Source organism: Lonchura striata, chromosome 5, assembly GCF_046129695.1.
Source record: "Lonchura striata isolate bLonStr1 chromosome 5, bLonStr1.mat, whole genome shotgun sequence".
Classification (NCBI taxonomy): Eukaryota; Metazoa; Chordata; class Aves; order Passeriformes; family Estrildidae; genus Lonchura; species Lonchura striata.
This window is the reverse complement of record NC_134607.1, coordinates 2,123,328-2,147,173: the sequence shown is the minus strand read 5'-3', so window position 1 is coordinate 2,147,173 and position 23,846 is coordinate 2,123,328. Positions and strand designations below refer to the sequence as shown.

Genomic DNA, 23,846 nt, shown 5'->3' with positions numbered 1-23,846 from the left:
TAATTAGAAAAAGGTCTTTCTCCCTTCTTTCTGTTACATACTTCAGCTAATACAAAGTCCTGATTAAAAAAACCAGAAAAAACCCCAATGTTTAGCAATAAAATAGATAATTTAATTAGTATTTTTTCCAATAAAAAGGAAACAGATTTCATATAGTGATGGCCAATGTGTGAATTGCAGTAACAGTGAAAATGGCTGCTAAATTGTTAGAGAAATAAGGGTTTACTATTGCCATTTAAAAAATTTACTATTAATTGAATGCCCAGAATAATATAACAATTTTTTCCCCAAAAGATGGCAGCCATTTACCCAATAAATTAGCTCCTCTCAAGCTGTTAAAGTTATTAATAATTTATTTGAGGATGATGGTTAATCCTTTTAGGGCACTCAGGCTCAAAACCCATTAGGCCACAAATTCAGAGCCTTTTGTCTGGGCAACACACACGAGGCCCTTGTGCTCTTTCCCTCCTCAGAGGAAGCAGTTTCATTCTCACCCCTTTCTGAAATGGTGGCTCTAATTTGACCCCATGGTGCTTATTTCTCCTTCCTAAGCTTCTTTGCATTGGCCTGGCCCAGTCTCTGGCAGCCACCTGATCCACCTGCCCATTTTTGGCACCATGCATATAATCCACCTCACTGTGGAAATGGCATAAAAGGGAAAAACTGAGAAAAGAGGGAGAAAAAAAGGCATGAGGCAGCCAGGCAGGTTACAGGCACGTTTGCTTTTTCTTTGGTGAACTTGCTGGGGCAGGGGGTGGTTGTTGCTTGGCTGTGCTTAAAATGTCTCTGTGAATGCTCAAGAGGGCTTGGCTTGGCTTGCAGCTTGCAGGCATCTGTGCTACTTGAGAAATGACAGATGCTTGTTTAAAGTGTCAAAAGCTGCTGCCTGAAGTGCAAGGAGGCATGCTGCAGAGCATGGCTCTGGTCAGTAAAACTCTTCCTTTGTTAAACTGAAAGGACCTCAAAGATACCAGAACTCTTTTGATTACACAAAGCTGTATCTGCTGGTTGGTGTTTTAGCCAAGAGCTGTGTTACTGTGTAAATTCACAGATCTGAAGGCTAGAAAGGACCTTTGGGTTGATTTAATCTTACCTCCCATCCTGGTATGCTGCTTTCATTTTTTGAGCATAGTTATTGATTGGTTGAAGTGTCATCCTGGAGTGCATCCAAGAGATGGAAAAAATTCCTGATAAATTAAATTAAACTATATTCCTGTAGTTGACATATGTTTTTCCTGCAATCAGAAGCCTTTATAGCTTGTGAAACCAGGATTACCCACATGAACAAAGGTCTGAAAGGTCAGACCTTTCCCTGAGCACACATGTGACAAGGGACAATGGCTGCCTGCCAGGGTGATAATCTGTGCTTGCATTCCTGTGTTCACAGGCTGAGAAAAGTGGTGGGATGTAGAGGTGAGAAACCACAGTTACCAAGAGGAGGCAGAATTGGAATTTGCTGTGAAGAATGTCTGAAATCTGTCGATAATTACAGCGTGTTTGCTGCCTCACCTGGTCCAAAACACCTTTCAGGGACCGTTTGGGCATCCAGACAGGAATGTTGCTGTATAAAGCCTGGGAGGCTTCTATTATTTCACTGGGTACCTGTTTCTGTTTTGCAGAAAAAGGTGGAGGACCATCCCAACCGGAGTCCCTCCATTTGGTTGGCCATGTACAGCGCTTTTGGACGGCCAATCCTGCTCAGCAGCACCTTCCGCTACCTGGCCGACCTGCTGGGCTTTGCTGGGCCACTCTGCATTTCTGGCATTGTCCAGGGCTTCCAGAATACAACCAATAATACAAATGCCACAGAAAAGGTATCTTGACAATGTGGATTGAAAGGTTCTGGTAGTAGTTTTAGAGTCATATCAGGTATTTAAGATAGCTGGCTGCATGCTTTGATAAGTTTGTGGTCATCACTGTGTTATTTCATAGCTTCTCTCAAGCAAATTGAATATTTCTGTTGTGAGAGACAGTCAAGTTATAAACCTGAGCAATGAGAGACTTGGGTAGGAATGGAAGACAGGCTGTGGAGGCTCCCCACTCAGCTCCTCAGCTGTCTTGATGGAGTCATCCCAGCAGTTCTGGGAAGAAGGAACCATTTTTCTGCTCCTTTTCAACTGTTCCTGTTTGTTTCAGGCAGGATACACACTGGTGGTGCATCAGTGATGCATCCAGCCTGGGAATTTGCTTAATTCCTGTCCAATTGTCAGTTTATAATTCACTGACAGTTTTGAGTTCTCTCAAATCTGTTTTTTACACTGGGAAGCTGACAGTAGCCAGTCTCTATTTGTGGCTGATTGTATTGATTGCTGCTGTGATGAACTGTGTTGGCACATACTGAGAAATTGAAAAGTATCCACTTGACTTAATGGTGGTCTTGGTACTGGAGAAGCACAAGAGATGCCAGATCAGTGCTCATTTCAAATTTCACTGAGACTGAACTTTCAGGGATCACATCTAAATGTTGAGCAAGCCTCTGTTATAGAACATTTTCTATCGCAAGAAAAAGAATTTATGAGTAACTAATGAAAAGATACAGGTAAAATTATTTTACTGACACCAGAGAAGAAGTTATAAAGATATTTTCCTGCATTTGTCTCGTGACAGAGAAACATCTCCATACAGTTTTTGGAGTGTTTTATCTCTAAATAAGCAGATAGGTATGTAACAGAATAGCGTTTTCCTCTCCAGATAAAGTATTTGACTCTCATCACTATCCACATATCTTTTTCTTGGCTGCTCACTCATGACATTCATTTTCTTGACTGATGGTCTCAATTTGGCTTGAGGCTTTCACTGCACTGAAGGAGAGTTTAATAGTACAGCTTATCAAACAAAGCTTTTTATCATCCTTGAAACTGCACATGCAAGATTTGAGCCACAGAGTTACAAAGCAAAGTGCATACTTTTGTGCCTTCAAAAATGTTGGGGTTTTTTGCATGGTGAACAAACAAAGTATTTAAGCTTGAAAATAATTTCTGGATCTCAGATTTAGGAATTTGTACCTTGTCTGCTTCCTTTACCTTTTGTCCTCTTCAGTGTAGTGGCTTCAGTTGTTGCTTTTTGAAGTTTTAATGAGCATTGGCTAAAGGGAAGACTGGAATAATTGGAGATCCTGAAAGCACTTGACTTGGTGATAGTCACTGTTTCTCTTGGAAACCTTTCAGAATGCATGTGCCTTTAATTTATGGATTTTGATAAACTTTCCCTTGGTTTTTCTTGCTATTTAACAGTACTCCTTCAAATTCTCTCTAGTTCCAATTAATGTGAATACATTTAATTTTATGCTTATTCTGCCTTAATTCCTGAGAACTCTATATACATTGAAAAAAAGCCATCTACTAATGTTATTTTCTTAATGATATCCCCACTATGAAAACAAAGGGAAGTTAGATGCAGCAGAATATTAAGAGGGAAGTTTTCAAATATATTTATCACACCATTAATGCATTTAAGCAACTCTTTTTTCAAGGACACTTGGGCAAATTGCTTTCTTTCTTATATTGCCCATACCTTTCATCTCAGAATCATGCTGGATATTTCAGTAGAACAGGCTTTTTCCTTCTCTTTTTTTCTTTTTTTTTTTTTTTTTTTTTTTTTCCCTGTAAGAATTCCAGTGCATCCTGCTTCCAGCTGGGTCGGAAATACCAAAGGAACAGTCTTCCTTGGAGTATTTTGGTACATTTGTTTCCTTTTCTGCCTGAAACAGAGCAGAACAGTGAACACAAAAACTAGAAAATGAAAACAAAGGGCTTTAAACAATTTTTTTTTCTCTTCCATATTGAGGCATTTAAATCTCATTTTGTGTGGAATACTGGCATGTATAGTCTAATGTTATTCTGAATTTATGTCTATAATTGACTATACTTCTGGAAGGAATTGTTTCCATAGTATGCAAATGCAACATAAGTAACTAATCCCATATAATAAAAAATATTTTCTTGCAGCTTTTCTGTGGGGCAAGTGGAATGAGCTTTATTTTCTACTGAGTAGCATTTCTATACTACAAATCACCACAATTTGATGGGGAAACTAAAGACAGGGCAGACATGGTGATCTTATTGTTCCTTTCCTGCTAAAAAGAAATCATTTTAGAACTGCTAAAACATCTCAATCCTCAGTCTTTGGAAAAGGAGCAGAGTTTTAAATTTGTATCCAAATTATTTTGATATAGAGGTCAGTGAGAAATCTGATTTCTATAGCTTTCCTATAATACCAGCAATGTGTTTTATTCTAATGCAATGATTAAATTTGCTTGTTTCCAGCTTCTCGGGAATATACAATCCCTCCTACGGCACTTGCATCATTTTTTCCTTTCTATTCAGGTGAAGGATCCATCAAACTCCTACCTTTCATCGGAGGAATTCCTCAGGAATGTTTATGTCTTGGCAGTCCTTCTCTTCCTGGCTCTTATCCTGCAGAGGACATTCCTGCAGGCCTCCTACTATGTGACTACAGAGACTGGCATCAACCTCCGGGGTGCCTTACTGGTGAGCAAAGATCTGCCAGGAGATTCACTAATAACAGCTCCAGCTTCATCCTTTCCTTTGTTTTGTCCTTCATCTGAAGATTGAGCTTGAAATGATGGTTTCAGGGAAGATATGTGCTGTATTTCTATACAGAAAACTGGACAAAAGAGTGCTGGCAAACTGCTGGCATCAATTCCCTTTGCTAAAAACTAATCCCATCATTCTAACCTGTTGGAAGTTTAACACCTATAAAAACTCATACATACGAAAACACATCTTTGCAGACAATGAGAGATAGATGAAGATCAGCAGTGCCATTTTGGCTCTGAATCTGCTTTGTGAGTTTGCTTGTGAGTGTGTTTCTGCTGACTGTGGACAGAGCCATCTGCAGAGTGTCCTTGTTTTATGGGAACGCTGTGCATGCGTCGGGAGTGGTGACTGGATATTTATGCCCTTTAGCACAGAGCCCTGTGGGATGGGATGGGAGTGATTCATCTGCAGGGCTGTGTCTGTAACCCCAGCATCCCTTAACCCTCTGTGAGAGCCTTATTTATGGACTGGAGCCAGCACAGCCCAGCACGTGGTGGGGGGTGTTGCAGGGCTCTCCACAGACCAAGCTCCTCAAGATGCAGTAGCAATCCAGAAGCAGGAACTGATGTTTTGCCAGATGCAACTAACCATGGGAATATCATCTCAGCATGGAAGCTTCTTTTTTTTTTTTTTGTATTTGCTCTGATTGATGGAGCTGCTTCAAACATTTTCTTCCTTCTCCCAGGATAGCTGGTACAGACTCGGGGATGAAAGAGCTCCTGGTTATTTCCTTTTTGTGACTCCTTTTTGTGACTCCCACTTACCAAAATTGGGACTCTTAGGAGCATATGCAGCTGATTTAATTTACCAAGCATTTCTGATTAAATCTATAGGATATACTTTATTCATGAAGAAAATAGGTCAAAAAGGACAAATTATTTTTAAAACTTCCTTGGAGCTGCAGCATTCGATGTTTGGTCATAACTGCAAATTGGGCTCACAATATTTGTCTTTAAAATTCAGTAGATGTAAGCCCTGATTAATTTTAAACCTTGTTTAACTCCTACAAATTTTATGGAGAGGAATGGCCAGGTAATGGAGAGGAACCTAAAGGAATACATACCCACTCTGATCAAACTTCACAGCATGAATTTACCTGTCTTATCAGAAACAAGGATCTCTTTGACAGACAGTGTCACAGAAAAGCAGGCTCACCAAATGCTTGTTAAAAAAGTTCTTTGGCCGGTTTCCTAAATTTTGATATTTTGTTGTAATTTTTTGTTCTATTTTAGGTCTGCGTTAAGCAACAAACATTTTAAGAGGAATTGGAGTTTTTTAAAGTCAGTTCTCTCTCTTGTGCTTTCTCTCACTCTGTCTCCATCTCTCTCTGTCTCAGGTGAGAGACTGGGAGAAGGGCTGTCCTAGGTAAAGGCTGATGATGCAGTTTGAAACATCCCACTGCTACTGCTCTTTTATAATTACATCATTTTGGTAACTTCCTTTTTTCCTCCTTTCTTACAGGCAATGATATATAATAAGATCCTGAGGCTTTCTACATCCAACTTGTCCATGGGAGAGATGACACTGGGACAAATCAATAATTTGGTTGCCATAGAAACCAACCAATTAATGTGGTTCTTGTTCCTGTGCCCCAATCTGTGGGCAATGCCTGTTCAGGTAGTGCATCTGAGTAAGGGCCAGATTTTAGAGATCCTCCAGCCTGGCTGAGGACAGTGCAGCTCTGGGACACTGCTGCAAAATCCAGAGGGGAGCCTGCACTTCCCACTAAGAATAGACAGCAGAAAGGTGCCCCAAGGGCTAGAAAGGTGTTTTTCCAAGGGCCAGTGAAGAGAGAGGGTTTTTTAAGCAGGATTTCCTTGTCTGTGAAGTGAAGAATGAGGACCTGCAATCCTTTTCCTGCTCCTATTTCTTCCACTGGTGATACAAATGCATTGCTTTTATTTTGCCACCTGGCATCAGCCCTAAGCATTGCTTCTGCAGTGCCCACTTGTAACAGGGTTTTGTGGCAGGACCAACAGCAATTGAAGCCTGCTTTGTGACTGACATGAGCACTGACAATGCTCAGAGGAGCTCTCATCTAAGCAAACTGACTCACTGAACACATTTGCTTCTCAAAAAGGCTGGGAAATAAATGGAGGCAGATCTGCAGGAAGGAAAGGTTGAGATTATTTACCTTGAAAGAAATCTTAAAAAATGCCAATGACTTAATGACCTGAGGCATGCTGATTTTCCACGAAGCTTGGACTCCTGTTGCCTCTTCAGAATTTTAGTTCAGGGTGTTTTTGGCATGATCCTTACCTGTCAGTGATCCCACTGACATTAAAGAATGTTTAAAAGGGGTAGAACCAACTCTTATAATAGATCTGTTTTGCTGAATTTCCTGAAACTGTTTCAGTAATCTCTTTTATTAGTCAGTAATTACTACTATTAATGGGTTGGGTAGGGTTTAGAGCGTCATGAAATAGTTTATGACAAAAAGGCAAAAAAGGCTACATGGAAACGGAAATTAGAAATTATATATATGGTTTAATTTCACTAAAGTGGATGGAAGTGTTGCTATCAATACTTTGAAAATTATTTAAATGAACAGGTGATCTGATTACTGTGGCTACGTATGGTAATTTGCAGTACAGGAGCCTGAAAAGCTAAATATTGCTTTAAAAATGTTAAACACTATTGATTCTTACTACTGATGTTGTATAGTAAGAAGGGAGATTTAAAGACAGACTTGTTTAAGAGATAAAAGTATGAGATATGCAACTAATTCTGTATGCTCTCTTATCGCTGAGGACATCACTCTAGCACAAAGTGGAGCTTTTAATAGAAATATTTATATAGCAGAGCTTGAATTAACTTGGGAACCAGAATCACAGCAGTCACATCACAGCCACTCCCAGGTAACCTTCTGTGGGAAGTGTTCCCAAACCCTTTGGAGGGCTAAGGCAGCATTTTCCTCCAGAGCTGCATGGTATTGATGCCCAAGCTCAGTTTGAGTCAGCCCCAGCACATCTGCTTCGTGCTTCAGTGCCTGTCTGCCGTGTCCCTCTGCCTGCAGTTGCACAGGGACAGTACAGCACAGTGCAACTGTGATCCACGACAGCCCTTAGACCTCTGAATGCTTCCAGAGTGAGGTAAGGAGCTCTAATGTAAATAGGACTTAAGGCCAGGAGCTCTGTAAAATGCCTCGGGGCAAGCACCATCATTTTAGTGCTCCTTTAGTTTTGTGGAAACCCAGTCTGGAATTAGAACTACCAGGCACTAACACAAACTATTTAGTTAATGTCAAAAAGAAAAGCTTCTGGGTTTATTTCCCACACTTTCCAAATGTGACCTCCTGGAGTACGGGCTCAGCTGATTTCTATGAACCATTTAAGTGTTTATTAGAAGAACAAACATTTTTCTCTTGGTGTGGTTCTGGCATATTGAAATCTATTTTTTTTTTTTTTTTAACCCTGTGTTGCTTTTCTCTTCACAGATAATAATGGGTGTGATCCTCCTGTATAACCTGCTGGGAGTGAGTGCCTTGGTTGGGGCTGCTGTTATCGTGCTCTTAGCTCCCATCCAGTACTTCATAGCCACCAAGCTGGCTGAGGCACAGAAAAGCACTCTTGTAAGTGAATTATTTCAGTGACATTTGTGATCCAGAAACAGGGTTTCTGGATCCTGCTCTTCTAGTTAGGGAAAACCACTGTGTGCATTTGGGCCGGCCATCCCTCAGTTGCATTGTCCCTCCCTGTCTGTTTTTCTGTGTCTCAGGGTCTCTTCCTTCCTCACAATTTGTCAGAAGAGAATCTCAAAAAAGTATGTGGGCCTTGACCTGCCTTCTCTGCAAATGGTATTTTTAATCCAACTAGCACAATTTTGTCTGAATTCCACTTCATGAAAGGGTGTTATTCCCACATGCAGATGTTGTATTTCATGGGATGTCAGCAAACAGTGCAAATGACTGATAAATTATAGCAGGAAAGTATTAAAGAATGTGCACAACCTCCCTCTGTAAAGTCTAGAGACTTTCTACTCTCAGCCCAAGCTTTGGTATTTTCTAAAAATCAGTTGGCACTGCTGGATTATTATATATTCATATCTAATTTCTTCAGTGCTGTATTTTTTTGCCTCATTTAGTTCACCAATTAGAAATGTTTTCTGCTCCTTTGTCTAATTTTTAACTTTATTGCTGTGAACCTTGAACTTTTTAAATAAGCCTTTGATGTTTAAGTTGCCAAATATTTAGAGATCCCTTTTATCTTAATATTCAAGTAACCCAATTACTGATGCATGGGTCTAATTGCCAGCACACTTCAATCCTGTTGAGTTGTGCCACTTTTTATAACTGGTACAAATTGTGCAGAGGACTTGTCCTTGCATAATTTTGGAAATAATCATTCCTGTTGCTCTATTCTGACTTCCTCTGACTCATAATATCTTTTGGATTATGATTTTACCAAAACTTATAATTACTGTTTTCTGATTAGAGGAAATTAATTATCAATTAAATATATTGATAAATATCTCACTTATTTCCACAACTAGATGCCAGATAATTCTTGCATCAGCAAATACACTGATTTAGGTTTCTGTCTATTGTTATGGACACCACTGACCTACTCACCCACCTCTCTGAGTTTCATCCTCTCTTTGAAGGGTTGGGATGTTTTGAGTTATTTTTCTTTGCAGAAAAGGGTCAATTAGTTTTCCCCTAATGGTTGTAAATATTTTAATGCAAAGAAAATGAAATTTTATATTCTTTTTCTCAGTATGGCACCTGTACAAAATCACAAATGAATAAAATTATTTATAAAATGAATTTAACAACAGAAGTGAGGAGAAAAGAGGTTGTCATTAAGACTAAAAATTGTTATCAACTTTTTTCCCCTGGTTTTCTCTTTAAATGAAGGACTATTCTACTGAGAGATTAAAGAAAACCAATGAGATACTCAAAGGCATTAAACTATTAAAGCTGTATGCCTGGGAGCACATATTTTGTACAAGTGTAGAAGAAACCAGAATGAAAGAGCTCACCAGTCTCAAAACATTTGCACTTCATACATCTCTTTCCAGTAAGTAACTGAGTTTTTATTGCTTGGAAAATCATCCTGTTTTTCATGTCAACATTCCTCCCAACTTGAACTAAAGAGAGATACAGCTGTGCCTGTGACACTTTTGTCTGTGTGTAATGTCATTAAAATAAAAAAACATGATAAATACATAACACAGAAATTCAAAAGGCTAAAATACATATTATTGATTTTTTTTGCAGTAAGTTTTCTGCTACCTTCATTATGACATTACAGTTAGGAGTTGCTTTATAGTAAGGAGGCTCCAGATAATATTGGCAGCTCTGACTGCAGCAAAGATAAATTATGTTTTCTGCATATAAATTGTGTTTTCTGCAACGTCGAAGGGTTGAGTAATGTTTTAGTTGTGTTTCATATTATTTGTGCACATAATGATTTTAATCCTAGCTTAGTAGAGTAGACAAATGAGAGAATTCCACAGCTTATTCATTAGTGTGTTTAAGATCTCTGACTATCAGGGAAGGAAACTTCTTCCTGCAGACTAATTTTTCTTTAGAAGTTTTAATTACTTGAATTGGAAATAACGGGATTATTTTAGTGTCAAACAGGATTATTTAGTGTCAAACAGTTATTGTAATAGTGTTTTGTCTTATTTCCTGTAATCTGATGAATATTTTATTTCTCTTTTCCAGTTTTTATGAATGCAGCCATACCAATAGCAGCTGTTCTTGCAGTAAGATATGGAATTTTTTCAGTTTTCCTTATAAAAAAGGGAGAGGAAAGTGGGGGGAGGAGATGTTAAAAAGGAAGCAAGGAAACCATTGTTATTTTTCATAAAACCAGCAGATTAATTAAAGTGCCCCTGCTAACTGTAGGAAAGCATGACACTGGAAGTTTTCATTCCCAGAAGGTGGATTGGTAAAACCAAAGATAAAAATAATTTTTTACTATAAGAAAGAAAAATCATTACATCAGGAATTTTTTACAGAAAGAAAGAAAGAAAGATCATTGCAACTTGAAAGAAGACCCATTATGAAAAGCTCTTTTTGAAAGGGTTTTTGAGTGAATTTTCTTGTTCTTTAACAGCAAAATTCATTCCTGTTTCAAAATGCATTATGAGGCACCATTAAATTTTTCAAGAAAAGATACTCTGCAGTTTAAAGAGGAACAAATTTTGCTTTTCATCTAGCTAGGTTTAAGTCTCAGCCTCATGCACTAGAGGAACTATGCCATGCTGGCCAGTAAGGAGCTTTCGTAGACCAGATTTTGAGGTCAGAGTATGATGAGAGTGTGTACAAGCATTGGAACATTTATGACCAGAATTCTGCATCTGTGAAAAAAAAACTCCTAAGATTTGTTAGATTCTTACTGGGGTTTTTTCTGGGATGTGTGTTTCCTGTAAGCCCTAAAGTCAATTACAAAACTGTAATCAAATGCTAGATTTTACAATGAAAACTTTTTCACTCTTCAATGTGTAAACCTCTTGAAATCACTGGCAAGATTTTAAAATCTATGTTGCTTTAACAAAACACACTTTCTCTTCAGTTTATCCTGATTCCCAGTGAACTTAGGTAGTTATTAGCCTTAGGTGAGCAAAATATTTTGCTTGCTTTCCTTGTCTATCTTGTTCAAGAGTCCTTGTCCTGACACGCTCTTTTCCTGGTGTGACAGACATTTGTGACTTATGCATACACCAATGACAAGCCACTGCAGCCTGCCCAGGCATTTGCATCCCTGTCACTGTTCCACATCCTGGTTACCCCTCTGTTTCTGCTTTCCACTGTGGTTCGTTTTGCAGTCAAGGCCATCGTGAGGTAAGTGGTTCTTCTCCTTCCTCCACTCCTGAACACTCATGTTCAGCACCAGAAAAGGTTCCTACCTGCTCACGTGGAAAAGTGTTATGAGGTGGGACTAAGATACTAAAGATGTGAGAGAAATCAGTGACCCTCACTGTATGGCACAGAGACAAAGAAACACAGCACAGCAAGGACAGGGAGCTGCTGGAGCCAGGCCAGAGCAGGGACACCAAGGGGAGCAGAGGGATGGAGCAGCTCTGCTGGGAGGAAAGGCTGAGGGAACTGGGATTGTTCAGCCTGGAGAGGAGAAGGCTTTGGGGTGACCTCACTGTGGCCTTGCAGTGCCTGAAGGGAACCCACAGGGAAGATGGAGAGAGACTCTGGACGAAGGCCTGGAGTGACAGGACAAGGGGAATGGCTTCACACTGACTGAGAGTGGGTTTAGATTGGATACGAGCAATAAATTGTTCCCTGTGAGGGTGGTGAGGTCATGGCACAGGTTGCCCAGAGAAGCTTTGGCTGCCCCAGTCCTGGAAGTGTTCCAGACCAGGTGGAACATGGCTTTGAGCAACCTGGGCTAGTGGAAATCGTCCCTGCACATGTCAGGGAGGTTAGAACAAGATGGTCTTTAAGATTCCTTCCAACCTAGGCCATTCTGTGATTCTATGATTCCTAATGTTTCATTATTTTTACAATTTCACTAGCTTTAGCAGTTGGGATTCAGAGCTGCACTGTTCTTCCTTGGGAGATGCTCCTCCTCTCACACTCTGGCCACCCACCACCACTCTTTCCTAGCACGCTCTGGGCTCTTGTCAGCACTGAGGGGTGAGAGAGCCTGGTGTGAAGCTCTCTCTCAGCTCCTTGTTGAAGCAAGGAAGAGTAACTGGCTTAACCCTACCTTCACATAAAGCACATTGGGCTATAAGTGATAATTTAATGATATCCTGCATCCTGTTCCAGGTATTTATTTCCGTAAAACAGCCCAACAGGGCAGCTTTCTTCATGCTGGGCTATAGGGCACTTAATCTTGAAGGAGCAGATTGGTAAAAGATTAATTTCAGGCTTTTGGGTGTTGTGTCTATAGCTTGTATGGACAGTCACAGTCATAGTGTGGTTATGCAGACCTACACACCTCCAAGATGTCCCAAGATGTGCAAAATGACACCTGGCTGGCAGTAGAGTGTCAGATGCCAAGCAGTAACAAGATGTCAAGACAGAACTAACCTTCCCACCCAGAAACATCATTCCTTCATGCCAAGGCAGAGGCACATTGGCAAGATATGGCATTGTTGCTGTTACTGGTTTTGGTGGGTAATGGTAATACCAAACAGAAGTCAAGAGGACTTCAGGCTCCACAGCTGTAATTTGCCAGTGCCACACTGACTTTAAAAACAAAACAAAAAAAATTAACAGAGTTTATTTTTATCAAAGCAGGAGCAGGGCCACATGAGATGTTTTCCCTAGATTGAAAATGATTTCTGAGTAGTGGAAAATCTCCAGGCTCCTCTATAAATCATCCAAGCCTCTACATCTCTGTACTATGTTTAGCATAGCCCTAATATCAAAATGGTGTGTACATTTTCCTTAACACTGCTGGCCACCCCTCAGGGCAATATTTAAATACCACATTTGCCAAAACAAACTGCATCCTTTGTCAGACTAATTTCCTAACATCTTTCTCCCATGAACATCATATCCCCCAAGTGAAGGATAAAGAATTTGTGTTTGGCCACTTCATGGCTCTATCCTCATTCAAATACATACATGATTATGTGCTTATTATTTTTGTGATTAAGAGCTTATACTTCAGTCAGAATCTCAATTTTCTGTTCAAGAGTAGTTCTAGTCCTACTAAAACTTATTGGGGTACCTCATTCAAATGCAAAATAAGGGCTGATGCCATTTTAGCTGCATGATCAAAACAAGGTCTTGTATCTTCTGCAAGAAAATAAATTCTTGCTTAGACCCTTATGTTAGACTGAAATTCTGATATGGAAACATATCAGAATTTATGGGGCACATAAATTTACTGTTCAAGAGAAGAGAAAGGAACAGGCATGCTGGCAGGAGGAAATAATGACAATAGCAGTGCGTTCTTGCTAACCTGTCTCTCTGTGTTTTGAAGGTACACTGATAATTTAATACAAAGTACACAGACAGGTTTTGAAATTGACTACTTTTCCATTTGCAGATTAATGTTCAAATCACTGATCTGAAGGCATATGCCCTTCTGCTTTCTTAGTATCTGGCCCAATGTGCCTTGATTTTAGTTTTTGAATGGTAATAGCTTCACCATGACTGGTGTCTGATTTTGTTCATCCCTTCCCTGGAATGATACTCAGATGCTTATGGTGCTCTGAAAAGAAGGGGGACAAAAAGAGGATCAAATCCTCCTGTGATGAAGAATGAATTGAACTTGTATGCTGTAATTCCCAGTGGACAATTTTAAGAGCTAAACAAAGAGTTGCTTGTGTCTCCAAGGCTGGCCATGGCTGTGCTGAGGTGTGCAGTACCCAGCTGTGTGTGCATACTGTGCATAGAACCACAGAATCCCAGAATATGCTGAGATGGAAGGGACACATCAGGATCATTGAGTCCAGCTCCTGGCCCTGTACAGAACACCCAGGAATCCCACCCTGTGCCTCAGAGCATTATTCAAATGCTCCCTGCACCCTGTCAGCTGTGACCAGTTTCCTGGGGAGCCTGGTCCAGTGCCTGACCAACCTCTGGGTGAAGAACCTTTTGCTGATATCCAACCTAAACCTCCCTGACACAGCTTCATGCTGTTTCCTTGAGTCCTGTCGCTGGTCACAGAGAGCAGAGATTCATAGTTGCCCCTTCACTTCCCCTCACAAAGAAGCTGCAGAACTTTCCCCTTCACTTCCCCTGGTGAGGAAGCTGCAGAACCTCTGTGAGGCCTCTCCTCAGTCTCCTCTTCTCCAGGCTGAGCAACCCAGGTGACCTTAACTGTTCCTCATATGGTTTGCCCTCCAGACCCTTCACCATCCTCATGACCTCCTTTGGACAGTCTCTAATATTTTTAACATCTTTTTCTATGTGATGCAAAAGCTGTGTCAGGATGCACCCACTGTGGCAAGCACATTTCTTTCCCTCTCAGGATTTTTCATAGAGGTACGCAAAGAGACATGAAAGAGAAAACAATTTCTATTTCTGCTCCTTGTTTTTCCTATGTGAAATGTGTTTGGAGAATTGTTTACCTGGGGTGAGTGCTTGATTGGATTCAGGTGAGGACTGTTTGAGCCTGATGGCCAATCCAACCCACCTAGGGCTGGGCTCTCAGAGAGGGTCACTAGTTGTGGTAGAGATGGAGTTAGAGAAAGTAGTCTCTTCCTTTTTATATAGTATATTAATGTATTTTAGCATAGTTATAATAAAGAAATCATTCAGCCTTCTGAATTGAGTCAGACAACATCATTTCTTCCCATTGGGTTTGACTGCATTTACAATACACCCACTGCCCTGGCATTTCCAGAGGATGGAGGTGGGTGAATGACTTATTTCTGCACCCTGCCTGCAATGGCCGGAGAAAGGCACAGAAGAGATAAGCCTGCCAAGAGGAAAGCCATTCCCATGGAGCTCCCTTGGCACCCCATGACTTGCTCTGCTCTTCATTCCCAGCTACCAGTACAATGCTTAATTATTTTCAACTGTCCTTCTTCCACACCCATAAATCTTCATTTGCCATCAGGGTGGCAGATGAAAGTATTCCATGAACTTCTTTTGGAACATTTCTGATAAATCCTGCTGGCGTGACTGCACAAAAAAGGAAATGTATTTGTGGAAACCTGGGTTTATGTAACTCACTGTCCTCTGTTTTCTTTCAAGTGTACAGAAGCTGAATGAGTTTCTCCTGAGTGATGAGATCGGAGATGACAGCTGGAGAGGGGGAGACAGCTCTGTACCTTATGAATCCTGTAAGAAGCACACAGGACTTGTAAGTTCTGCTTTATGACACTGAATTTCAAAACAGAGAGGCCATATAGCCCCATACACAAACTGCCAGAGCCTAGGAGCTTTGATTACTATGCTGGCTCTAATATTGAACCAGTTTAGCCTCTTTTATGTCCTAATCTCCATGTTTTTATGACATTAAGGGTCTCCAAACACACTAAAGCATTGCTGAAGTGTCAATGGTTTAAAAAAAAAACAAAAAAAAACCAAGTCAACCTAAACCAACCATAACAACCATAATATGCCAACATATTTAAATATGACTAAAATTCAACCTTCTTTATTTTTATAGAAGGTGGATATCTTATGGTTATGGGGCTTGTACTATATATTGCCTGTACAGTTCATCTTATACTGGGCATCCTTAGGGAGGAACAATTCCTGCTTTGGGAAATTCAGAATTAAAGGTAGAAAAAGACAATACCAAACTTTATGAAATAGGAACTAATTCTGAAATGCTATTTCTGGAGTACTAAACATAGAGTTAATTCCAGTAAAATTTGAAGACAAAAAGCCACAATGAAGATGATTTGGGGAAAGGTGTTTTTTTAATTTTGACATTTTTTCTAAAGCTATATATTTCCACAGTTTAAACTGACTGTACAATTTGAAATGTGACTGAAACTTGAAGACAGAAACAGCAAGAAAGGATTAGCAGAAAATAAATTTTATTTTAGTTTGCTAACCTGAAACACCTTTCTTGTTTTTCTGGGCTAACAATGACAATAAAAGAAACAAAAATTAGATTGTTTCAGTTCTTGTTTTATTTGTCCTGTCCACCTTTTGATTAATCCTACAGAGACTGAAGATGATGGGGGAGAGGGTTTGAGAGGGATGGTAGAGATGAAATTTGGGATGGCTATGCATGGGAAGCAAATAAACCCAGTATTTTCTGTGCTTCAGCTAAGGGTGTTTAAAACATTTAAAATGTGTGCATGACAGTGGTCTATCTGTTTTATCTATCTTTTCAATATGTATTTTCACATATTGAAAAGCACTGGCTGCTTCTCCTGACCTGGAATGGTGGTAGGGAAGGGAATAGATTGTTTGCTTTACAGGGCACCAAATGCTGTCTTCTCATGAGGATTCCAACTTCTCTCCTGTTTTCACTTCTCTCTGTGCAGCACACCAAGGCCATCAACAGGAGGCAGCCCCTGAGGTATCAGCTGGAAAGCTACGAGCAACCAGCAAGGAAGCAGACACGGCCTGTGGAGATCGATGATGTGGCCATTAAGGTGGTTTGGAAAATGTTTTCTCTCATGAAAATAAAGGAGCAGGTCCTCCTGCAACAGCACCTGATGGTGCCCAATTGATGCTGTTATTTTAAATTTTCCATGGCAAGAGCAAGCCCTTAAATAAGTTAGCACTTTAGCTAAATTTACAGTGAGAAGAGCAAGCTTCAGACCAGTTTTTATAGTTATTCCATGTCTTCTCATGAAACAAAGAGGCATCATGAATCTGATGTCCAAGTCTTTAGTCTCATATTTGACAGAATGAAAGTATTTGGTAAACAGAGCTCAGCTCAAGATCATCCCTTTCTTGCCTTACATACAATTGTGTAGTTATATTTTCTTATTCACATTTTTAAAAATTTTTTGGGGTTTGGCAATATTTACCAATTTAGCTTGCTTTTTTCTCTGTGTGTACAACCATACCATGCTGTGTTCATTCATCAGATTTATTTTATGAAGGTATTTTAAATCTAAATTAATCATTCTAATTTTTTCCCTCCTGTTTTTAAATATCTGATTTGTGGTAATTGTTTTGTAGGTGACCAATGGATACTTTTCATGGGGAAGTGGTTTAGCTACACTGTCCAACATAAACATTAGAATCCCAACAGGTAAGATGAAAGCACACCTTAAACATGAAATATATAATGTCAAATTGTTATTAATTACACTTCTTGATGTTTTGAAATGCTCAAAGGTACACATTTAGAATTTTATAAGAAAAAAATAGATGTTAAAAGTGTATACAATGTCATGAGCTGTATTATTCATATAGTAATATCATTAGATAAATGATGTGGCTTTTATATATCTATATAGTTTATATAGTTTTATAATTGCACAAACTAAGTCAAGAATTAGAATAAATACGAAAAATGGTTGAAAAAATATCATTATTATTTTTAATAGAGAAATTGAAAAAAAAAGAAGAACTCTCACTCAAAGTTTGAGAGTCATTCAAACTAAGGTTCCATCTAACTCAGTATGTTATTTTCAGCAACACTCATGTATTATACTTTTCCTGCTATTTACCCACATTACAGTCTTCCAGTTCACAACTGGTTTCATTCAGAAGATGGGATTTTTCTGTCAAGAGATCCTTAATTATTTTGTTTCTTAATGAATTCCTCTTTATCAAGCTGAGTTCCTGTAATTCCCTGCATACTCAATGTCTTTGGCTAGGGATTCCACAGGTTTATAAAATGCTGGTTTATTTTGGAATACTTGCATAGCAAGTGTGAAAAGTAGTGACTATTATTTTCTATTATTATTAATAATAACAACAATTTTATTTCTTTTTTTTTTTTTTGTTGATAATGCTGTAATATTTATAACACCATCTGCTGGCATTTCATGTTATTTAATAGTCATATGCTTTATTTTGATCTCCTATCAAGGGCTTTGTTTTAAAATAGAGTATTTTTTTAGGTTGCTGTCACATGGTAATTTAGTGATCCCCAAGCCTGTATGATTTGTTTCCATGTAGCTTTGCTCCAATGAGTTTACAGTCTGAGGCCATGGGTTCACAGGCTGGGTGAGCCAGAGTTTGCCTCTTTTGGAAGGAATAAGACCCTTGGCTCCCAGCTGGAGAGAAGCTTAACTGGAAAATTTCCAGTACCTAAAGAGGGTCTCCAAGAAAGATGGAGAGACTCTTGACAAGGGCGTGGAGTGACAGAACAAGGGTGAATGGCTTCACACTGACAGAGAGCAGGTTAGACTGGGTATGAGGAAAGAACTTGTTCCCTGTGAAGGTGCTGATGCTCTGTCACAGGTTGCCCAGAGAAGCTGTGGTTGCCCCATCCCTGGAGTATCCAAGGCCAGGTTGGATGGGGCTCTGAGCAAGCTGGGATAGTGGAAGGTGTCCCTGCCCATGGCAGGGGGGTGGAATGAGGTGATCTGTAAGGTCCCTTCCAACACAAACATTCTGTGAGTCTATGAAATGGGCTGCCCAGCACAATTAGTGAGTTCAATCAGTTTATGGGAAGATCTGAGAAGCACCCTTGTCACTGCACAGTAGGACTGGAGGTAGGAAAGTGTCTGTGTGTGGTGGGAAGGAGAAGTAAAGCAAAGCAGAGAAGAGTAATGGATCTTCTTTCAGTTTGTTAGATTGGCCCAAATTCATTTCAGTTCATTAATTAGATTGGTCCAAATTTTCGTGGCACTCCAAGCTGAATCATCACTTCCCACCATATATCATTTGACCCTAAATAATTTTCATAGAGTAACACAGTCCCATAAAACAAATGTTAACATAGGTGAGAGCAAAAGTCTCATTCCTTTAGAGATTAATGTGCTGCTGAAATCCAATATTTCGGTAGATGAATATATGCAATATTGCCCATTTACGTAGTGGATGCTAAAAAAATTATTGAATCAGTTCAAGTGCTCTAGAGCTGAATCTAGCTGGGCCTTGTGAACTAGAGTATAACAGGTTTTTTTTTGTTTTTTTTTAAAGTGTTTTGTTGTTTTTACTATTGTCATAGGTCAGATGACAATGATTGTGGGCCAAGTTGGCTGTGGCAAGTCTTCACTTCTCCTTGCTATATTGGGAGAGATGCAGACCCTGGAGGGAAAAGTTCACTGGAGCAAGTATGTTTATATAGCTATTAATTGCTGTGTTCATTTAAGGAGGACGCTGAGATTTGCTGTGAGAAATGCAAACTTCATGCCTCAGAACTGCATGTTGAGTGATTGCCATCACACAGATCCTCTCTGGAATGCATCACCTGCAAACTCAGGAGGGATTTTTCACTGTTTTATCATATGCAGAGTAGGGTGCCCCAGGAAGGGAAAGAGGCTAGTCTGGTGATTAATATCTAATATATTGGCCTAGAAAATTACCTAGATAGAAAGCAAAAGCTACTCCTTTTATCAAATACGCCTCAGTACTCTCTATAATTGAAGGCAGCATTGTCACCTTGTTCCTGTACCCACTAGTGAAAGTGTGGATCTTCTCCAGCCCAGTGGGATCTGTGGGGTGCCAGCCTAAAGGAAAGGATGTATTTCCACTCAGAACTGCTGCTACTGCTGGCAGGAAAAAAAAAAATTACATGTGAGCAATGCTTTTCTCTTTCCCTGCTACTCACCCAAGCCTCACCTATGGAACAGTGTCACTCTTCACAGTAATACACTCAAAAAGCAGCCTGAGCACACCAAACACCTTAAAAGTAAAGGCTGGGCAAAAGCTGTTTCTGAAAGGAGAACTGCCCATGAGATCAGGCCTTGGATTCAGAACCAGTGAATGAGAACTTCCCACAGAAATGAAGTGGGGCAGCAAGTACTCTTCAAGCCTACGCAGGGTAGAGACAGTGGAAGTGATGTGCTGTAACCCCAAGACTTATTCTGTGGTTTTAAAGATCAGTTCTGTTTCTTTAAAACTATAAAGCCAAACTCCTCTCATTTATCGTTTTGCTGAGAAAAGAGGGAATTTTGTCACAGAGACCAATATTTTATTGCCCCATCCCTTGACTTGTAACTTCGTCATATTTTTCTTACAGCACTATTGTAAACTGGATGATTTTGCTTTTCCTGTGATAGTATCCATGGCATTTTTGCTCTCTAGCTATACTTCACTTTCTGCTATTCTAAACATATTATCTCACTGGAGTAGCAGGTGTAGTTGTAGCCAAGGCTACACTAAATTTAGTTTAATTATATATGAATTCAGGCTTTGAAGGAACAAGAATATGTGACCTACCACAGTTAATTTATTTGAGACATGCAATGAAGGTTTTTATACCACAATCAGGCATTGTTTTTCTTAGTAGTTAAAAAAAAAAAAAGGAACAAGTAGAATGTACCTTGAAATTATTCTCACAATTGTTTTGAAAGAAGTATTTGACACTCAGATTTTTCCTAGATAAAGATACGGAACCTTAGAAAGATTATAAAAATGATAAATCTTAGGAACATAATAGATACAGCTTATGAAATAATTTGTTACTATGAATTGTGAAAAAAAAAGTTTAATATTGTTCAAGAGATAGAATCATGCTGTCAGTTGATTAGAAGTCTGTACATCACCACATCAACAGAAACTCAGATTTTAGCAAACACCTCAGATTTTTTTCATTGCACACTATAACTGTCATATAGCTGATGCAAACATAGTTATATTTTGCTGGTAATTTCAGACTGCCTGGCAGACAGATGAATACAGAAGGAGACTTCAGGTATTTAACTAAGTGGCTCCTGTATTTTGCAAAACCATAATAAAGGTCCTATTTACTCTTTTAAGTCCCTTTCCACATGATTCTCCATGCATGACTAACACAGCAACTGATCCAGGGATGAAATGCAGGCTAGGTGAATTCCTTTACAAATTCAGCTGTAACAACACAGAAATTGTAAGCATGGATGAGATTGCAGCCTCAGTTGTATTGGGACAATCCTGCAAGTCAACACTGATTCAAATACCCTGTTGCTGTAGAGGCTGACTGCAGCGACAGCTTTGTGTCCAGCTGCCAGGGTTGTCATTGCTTTGGCATCTCAGGGAAATAAAGCACAGCCATGTATCTTTCTGTAAAAGATCTTGGCCAGGGCAAATCTTATGGGCTGGGTCTCAGTTTTTCCCACTTATATGAGACATGGCCCAAAAATGTGACATCGTTAGAAATGGAGCTGGGTTTTCATTTTTCCAGCAAGCAATCAGCTTGAGAAGCTTGTTAGACACTGGTGCATGGGGCTGTCTGGGTGTAGTCATTCAGCCATGCCTGTTTCAGATGAAAGTTATTTATTATTAAGTTATTTCTTAATAATTTGTGGGCATCATGCAGAGACAGGTATTCCCCTCATGCACATCAAGCCAAACAATCAGAACCATCTTCTCAGACTGACAAGCCAATAGGGGCTAAGTGAAAACTTCACTTGCTATGTGATTTTTTCTACATTGAAATGGTTTCTGCACAGCTTGTTGTATACTAGGTGAAAAGTTCAGGAAACACAGGAACTGTTAAACAGATCCTCAAGTATCCAGAAGAATGTGACAAATATTAGGAAAAGTCCCCTCAGAAAGATTGCTAAGTGCAATACTCACCCAAAGATTACAACCACAGGAGCTCACAGAAAGGACTGAAGGGCATAATGAGCACTGGAGGGATAAAAAAATCATCCCAATAAATGTCAGTGGCCAGAACCAGCAGAACTACCAGTTCTGGTTGCAGGGACAAACCTAAATTCTTCTAAAGTCATGTATGGAATTTGTATAGATGCTTGGTCCTCATCTTGCCTCAGTTTCCTGCCTATATTAGCAGAGGAAATGGTTCATTCTGTGGTTACAGGGGTATCCCAGAGATTTTGTACACCTTTCTTCTCTTCCCTCATTACTTTGTAGGATGAGGGACTCAGGGCCTGCTCAGACATGCTTTAGTCTATTTTAAAACATTATGAGTTACCACAAAAGTGTCTAAATGTCAACAAGAGGTCTTTTTTACTTTTCCTTAAAACCTTGATTTCAATTGATTTATTTTTTTCTTTCTTTGTTTTTGTTTTTTTTTTTTTATCTTATATATTTAGAATCTGATAAAAAATACTGATTAGTTTGGCCTTTCCTACCATTTCAGACTTGAACTTACCACACCCCATTATAGGCAATATGTATATTTTATAGTACAGCTAAAAATCAGTATAAATAACCACATTTCAATAAAAAAGAGAAACTAGAGGAAATAAATGCTAATCCCCTCAGGCAAATAAAATACCCTTTTTAGAAATCTCAGGAGCTTCAATTTCAGCCCACTCTCATGCCCTGTAATCAGATCATTCTCTCAGATTCAGCAAGTATAAAACCAAATAGTTAATCCCCTTGTTTGTGAAGGTCCCAGCTCGTCAAAGGTCTTCTCTGTGTTTATTCATGGGATTATTGGTGAATGTGAGTTCTCACAGAAATCTCATTCATAATTTGGGAGAATCAAAGTCTATTTGTTAAGCTAAGCTGAGAATGAAATATCTAAACAAGGAAAAAGGGTTTAAGAAACAGAGCTCCTAAAATTAGTCCATGCCCATTGAGAAACTCTGTTTGGTTATCAGAGCAAGCATATTAAATCTGGCATGGAATTGCAGGGAGACTTGCAAGGCTTGTGCCCAAGGTTCTGTTAACTTGTAGTTCAGAGGGTGCTCCCAAACTTACACCTTAAAGCATTTTCTCTTTGTCACTGCAGTGCTCTCCTAATAAAAGTTTGGAGGTCTTGAATAGAGCAAATTTAGGATTTCTTCTTCTTGTTTGCCTTCACCTAATTCCCAACTCCTTTTCAATCTCTTCTTAGATTTCATCTTTTGCTTTCTTGTATATATTTTCCATTGTAGAGAAGCTTCTGCTGAATGAGAAACCAAGTTTTAGTGAGAGGCTGTCTGTTTTGAACCTCAGTGTGTGGCTCTCTGACACTTCAGAGACTTATTCCCCTCTGATGCAGCACATTTTCTGGCAATTGGTGTATGAAGAAAATTCAGACTATGCATTTTAGGAGGCCTGAATTATCTGAGTTTTCAGAGAGCTGATGTGCAGCACAGAAAACAACATATCTCAGTTCTGGCATTTTGGGAAGATGCTTGATCCATGAGACTGGCATTACAAGGACTCTGCATGCTATTAGAATTTTTATGCCCTTTCTAAACTTGGATATGCTGCTAATGATGGCAGCTGCATTTACTGGTATCCCAGCAGTCAAGCAGTCATTTCTGTCTCAGCATTAAAGTGTTTTATCTGGGGTGTTCATAGGCCTGAGAGAAGAGGATTTGTTGGTTCATGGCTTTTTTTTAGTCAGGAAAATAATGTTTTAGCATGAGTTTTCTACCCCCTTCCAGTGCCCATTTCTATGTATATGTAACCTGATATAATCTCTTTTAGGTTTTGCACTTTGCAGTGATGCATCACTATGCCTGGATTGAGCATCATTGCTGGTCCAAAAGTGCTTTCCCTGACATTCCAGTCTCTTGGCACTATTAAAAAGTCAATTACCAAACACAGGGAGTTGCAAAATCATTCATGTCACTGCTAATATTTGCATGCTTTTCAGAATGTATTTATTAAGAATATGATCCTTAAGAAGTGGAGGATGACAAGAAAAACCTACATGTTGTAGGGCTGTGCATAGCTTTATGCAGCCTTAGTGCTACAAAGAGATTCAAAACCTGTTCTGATCCTACAGTAGCTGCAAAACTCATCTTTACTCCAGGGGAAATTTGACATTAGTTACCAGCTTCTGCAGGCCACTGGCAGAACTCTGTGGAGAAGCTAACTTATTGCTTGCCAGGCAATATTGATATTTTAATCTTTAATAGGTTTTTATGATACAATTTTCATTTTTAATACAT

The 23,846-nt window shown here is 39.4% G+C and overlaps 1 protein-coding gene across 1 annotated transcript in view; it reads left to right on the top strand.

Moving 5' to 3' along the window:
• ABCC9 (ATP binding cassette subfamily C member 9) overlaps positions 1–23,846 on the top strand; it is a 69,434-nt gene that overhangs the window by 16,547 nt on the left and 29,041 nt on the right. The window contains exons 7-17 of the mRNA XM_021539188.3: positions 1,620–1,814; positions 4,326–4,490; positions 6,021–6,176; positions 7,996–8,130; positions 9,415–9,577; positions 10,228–10,268; positions 11,207–11,349; positions 15,178–15,286; positions 16,428–16,538; positions 17,074–17,146; positions 19,019–19,124. Coding sequence (XP_021394863.1) covers positions 1,620–1,814; positions 4,326–4,490; positions 6,021–6,176; positions 7,996–8,130; positions 9,415–9,577; positions 10,228–10,268; positions 11,207–11,349; positions 15,178–15,286; positions 16,428–16,538; positions 17,074–17,146; positions 19,019–19,124 — 1,397 coding nt within the window. The remainder of the gene's footprint in view (positions 1–1,619; positions 1,815–4,325; positions 4,491–6,020; positions 6,177–7,995; positions 8,131–9,414; positions 9,578–10,227; positions 10,269–11,206; positions 11,350–15,177; positions 15,287–16,427; positions 16,539–17,073; positions 17,147–19,018; positions 19,125–23,846) is intronic.